The 3,649-nt window shown below is 37.8% G+C and overlaps 1 protein-coding gene across 2 annotated transcripts in view; it reads right to left on the reverse strand.

Annotated features, from left to right (window-relative positions):
• Positions 1-1,425: 1,425 nt before the first annotated feature.
• MED30 (mediator complex subunit 30) overlaps positions 1,426-3,649 on the reverse strand; it is an 18,468-nt gene continuing 16,244 nt past the window's right edge. For both annotated transcript variants that reach the window (XM_007451680.1, XM_007451679.1), the window contains one exon: positions 1,426-1,521. In XM_007451680.1, the coding sequence (XP_007451742.1) occupies positions 1,426-1,521 (96 nt within the window). The remainder of the gene's footprint in view (positions 1,522-3,649) is intronic.

Consider the following 3,649-nt stretch of genomic DNA (forward strand, 5'->3'; position numbering starts at 1 on the left):
TCGCTCAGGGGAACTTGCTTTGATGAATGTACAGTTAGAGTCTAAAGATGTCCCCGTGGTTTGGCTTGTCTTGTCATGCTTCTGCCACCTGTCAGAGGTGGGAATCTGTATAACTTAAAGTGAATAGGTAGTATTTGCACATGCTGGAAAATTCCACAGGTATACAATGAATAGTAAGCATCTTCTTTATCCTCATCCTCAACCACCCAGGTCCCCTCCCCAGAGGAAGCTGGTACCCTCCAGAGAATTTGACTACAGAGTCAAATAGCAGTATTTATTGAGTCAGAACCAAGGCCAGTAGCTAGGGGCTTCTGGATCAGGCTGGGAGAAATCTTTCCTGAGAAGGATCCAACTCTCTTATTAGAGGATACATTATATATAATCTGAGAAACCAGCTCCTGTAGGCAGACCTGTAGGCAGACTTATTACTGTAGACCAACTACCAGTCTACAGAAGCACTTGTCATGTAGAGCTATCTCATTTAAACTCTTAAGAATTCACTGTTTCTAAAACATGCTTAAGATTACTTTAGGATATATCTGAAAAATCAGATAGGGGGTTGTTGCTTCTTGGCCTAAAGCAGGTAGCAAATAAACACATAGTTGGGATTTCAACAAATTTTTCTCTCCTTTTAGGGACAGATCATTCCAATTAAGGCCAAACACTTAAAGAACCACAATAAAAACAATTTCCATTTTCATCTGCTTACAACAGTAGAGAAGTTAACTGTTTTCTCATTCTAACTTCCTTGGGACTCAAACTAAATTTTAAAAGTTGAGCTGAAATGGTAACTTATATGTTTAATTTGTACCACAGATGGACTGAACTTGGTATTTTCATCTGCAAGAATGTTTAAACCTTTCATTTTCTCCTAAAAGGGTAATGAAATGAACAAAACAACCACTGATCAAATTTAGAAATTTATTTACAAAACTTACTTTGCTTCTAAAAAAACAATTATTCAATTCATGAAGATCAACCAAAAACAAACCCCATCAAAGTTTATTACTACCATAATCTTTCACAGAATCAATAGCTTAAAGAAAAACCACCAATGAATGCTTTCATGTAAAACCACAGTGTAAAAAATAGAAACTTTCAGGGCTTCCCTGGTGGCGCAGTGGTTGAGAGTCCACCTGCCGATGCAGGGGACACGGGTTCGTGCCCCGGTCCGGGAAGATCCCACATGCCGCGGAGCGGCTGGGCCCGTGAGCCATGGCCGCTGAGCCTGTGCTTCTGGAGCCTGTGCTCTGCAACGGGAGAGGCCACAACAATGAGAGGCCCGCATACCGCAAAATAAAAAAATAGAAACTTTCATTCTAGTGACTAGAATAAAAGTAGATAAATAATCTTCTTTAAAGGGAAAAAATACTTGAGGGAAAAAGATGGTATAACATGTGTAATGCTGGAAATTTAAATATCAGTTTAGTTCCTCATTGCTAACATGGCATTTATATCCCAGATGAGATTTCGTAATTGATCCATAATTTGCTTCAGCTGTTGATTCTTCTGTTTGAGTTTCTGTGAAAACAAAAGAATTTATCAGAAATGTTTCATGAAATATATACCATGAAGGTAGAAGACTAAAATGTCATAAGTTAGAACTCTAATGATCCAGACCTAAATTAAGCTAATTTCCTTAAGGCAAAAGGTCTCAATCCTTTTCTGGCCGCAAACATTCGCTGCAAGGCATGATGAATTCTAATGCAGCCCCCAGAGGCCTACAGCTCCATCCCCCACCTCCCTTCACTCCTCCACTTCTACCACCAAAGAAAATAAGCTAAATATTTACTTGTTATAAAACCTAAGTACATAGGTTTTCCAAGAGGCAGCGTAGCATAATGGTTAAGAACACAATCTCTAGAGCCAAACTCTCTGGGTTTATACTCAGCTCCTTCACTAACTAAATATATGATGTTGGCCAAATTACTTAAGCTCTCTGTCCCTCAGTTTCCACAACAGAAAAATGGGGATAATAACTGAACCTACCTCATAGGAGTCTTTATGAGGATCAAAAGATTTGATTCATGTCAAGTGTTAGAACTGTGCCTGGCATACAAGTAAGCATTCAGCAAATGTTACTGGTAGCCACAGAACATAAACCGTCAATATAGAATATAAAGTATAATAAAAATGCAATGCCTGATGCAATTGGTCTTTCAAACATGTGGCAGAGGTCACTGTTTGCTCTCAGCCTGAAGTGCGACCTAATGCTGAAAACTGAAGGCAAGATGGCACAGCCCTGATATAATCTTCTTCGAACCTGAGATTTGCTGGATGCCCTGAATGCACATGGCAGGTGTCTCTGCTCTCTAGATCTGGGTATCTACTAGACCACAGTTTGTTCTTTTTAAGCATCCTTTCTTCAAATCCTATGTAGTAAAGTCTGTGTAGATAAAACAAGATAAACATAGAGAATTTCAAAGTGCTTCCTAGTTATTACAGTAATCGTTACTATTAAGTAACCTCTTGGAAACATTACATTTGGAAGTAATATATTTAGTTAGATAGTTTTAAAGATACTATGTTAAAATACCTCCAGATCAAGTAGTACATGTTCATTATAAAGAGACCTAAAAATCTTAATTTTGATTTCATTAAAGAGCAAACTAAGATTAAATAAATTGCTTATATTCTGTCTAGAGTTAGAGAGGTAACAGGAGGTAAGAAGCCAAAAGGGAAGAAGAAACTCTTTTTGGAAAACAGAAAAGCAATTTAAAGAGACTTCAATATTAATAAAATTTAATTCATATTTGAAAAGAGAACACAATACAGGCAGATTAAAACATATGACCGTAGAGGACACAGGGTAAGCATACAGTATTCTGTACCATAAAGCTCACTTTAACATAGTTTTGGGGAAAAAGATACTATTAGTACTTTAGGTACTCAGTCTCCTTGTTCAGTTTCACACACCCGATCTTCTAAGTTCTGTTGTCATAAGTATGTGGTAGCTGCCTATTAAGTCTTTGTCATCCTAGAGACCAAGAAACTTCTGCCAGCAATCAAGGGTGGCAGCAAAACAGGAATATACGAATAAAGGTGTATATTGGGAGGTCGAAAACCTCAGTTCCAGTTCTGACTTTGCCTCTAACTTGCTATTTGATCTTAGACAAATTCCTTATCCTCAGTTTTCTTCCGCAAGAAATTGGATTATATAATCTATTAGGCCCTTGCCAGTCCTAATTTGTTTATACCCATACAGAAGATGAAAATCAGTTACACAGACACACGTAATGAAAACCAGTAAGCTTAGTTCAGGGAACTAATTCAAGGCTCCAAAATGATTCAGTCAGCTGCCCTTTTCCACCAAGCCATCATTCCCCTAAGCTGTGAGAGACTTCAGCTACCATGATTCCCTGCTCAATTCTCATTTTTCAGGAGGAAAGTAGAGAAGAGCAACTGAATAAGAATAAAAGGAAGAGAAAGAATATGAGTTGATTGTTTTAAAATTATTTGAATTAGTACCTTCTGACATATCCTGAATATGGTCACTTTAAAAAAATTCAGAACTTCTCTTTGGAATGGAATTCTTAGCCTGTAACACATTTTGTTCCATAAATATTTACTGAGGGTATATTATGTGCTCGGCTCTGGGTTAGGCACTGGAAGGGAAGAAACGGTCCGTTGCCTTGAAGAAACTCAGCAG

This window comes from Lipotes vexillifer, unplaced genomic scaffold, assembly GCF_000442215.2.
Source record: "Lipotes vexillifer unplaced genomic scaffold, Lipotes_vexillifer_v1.1 scaffold440, whole genome shotgun sequence".
Classification (NCBI taxonomy): Eukaryota; Metazoa; Chordata; class Mammalia; order Artiodactyla; family Lipotidae; genus Lipotes; species Lipotes vexillifer.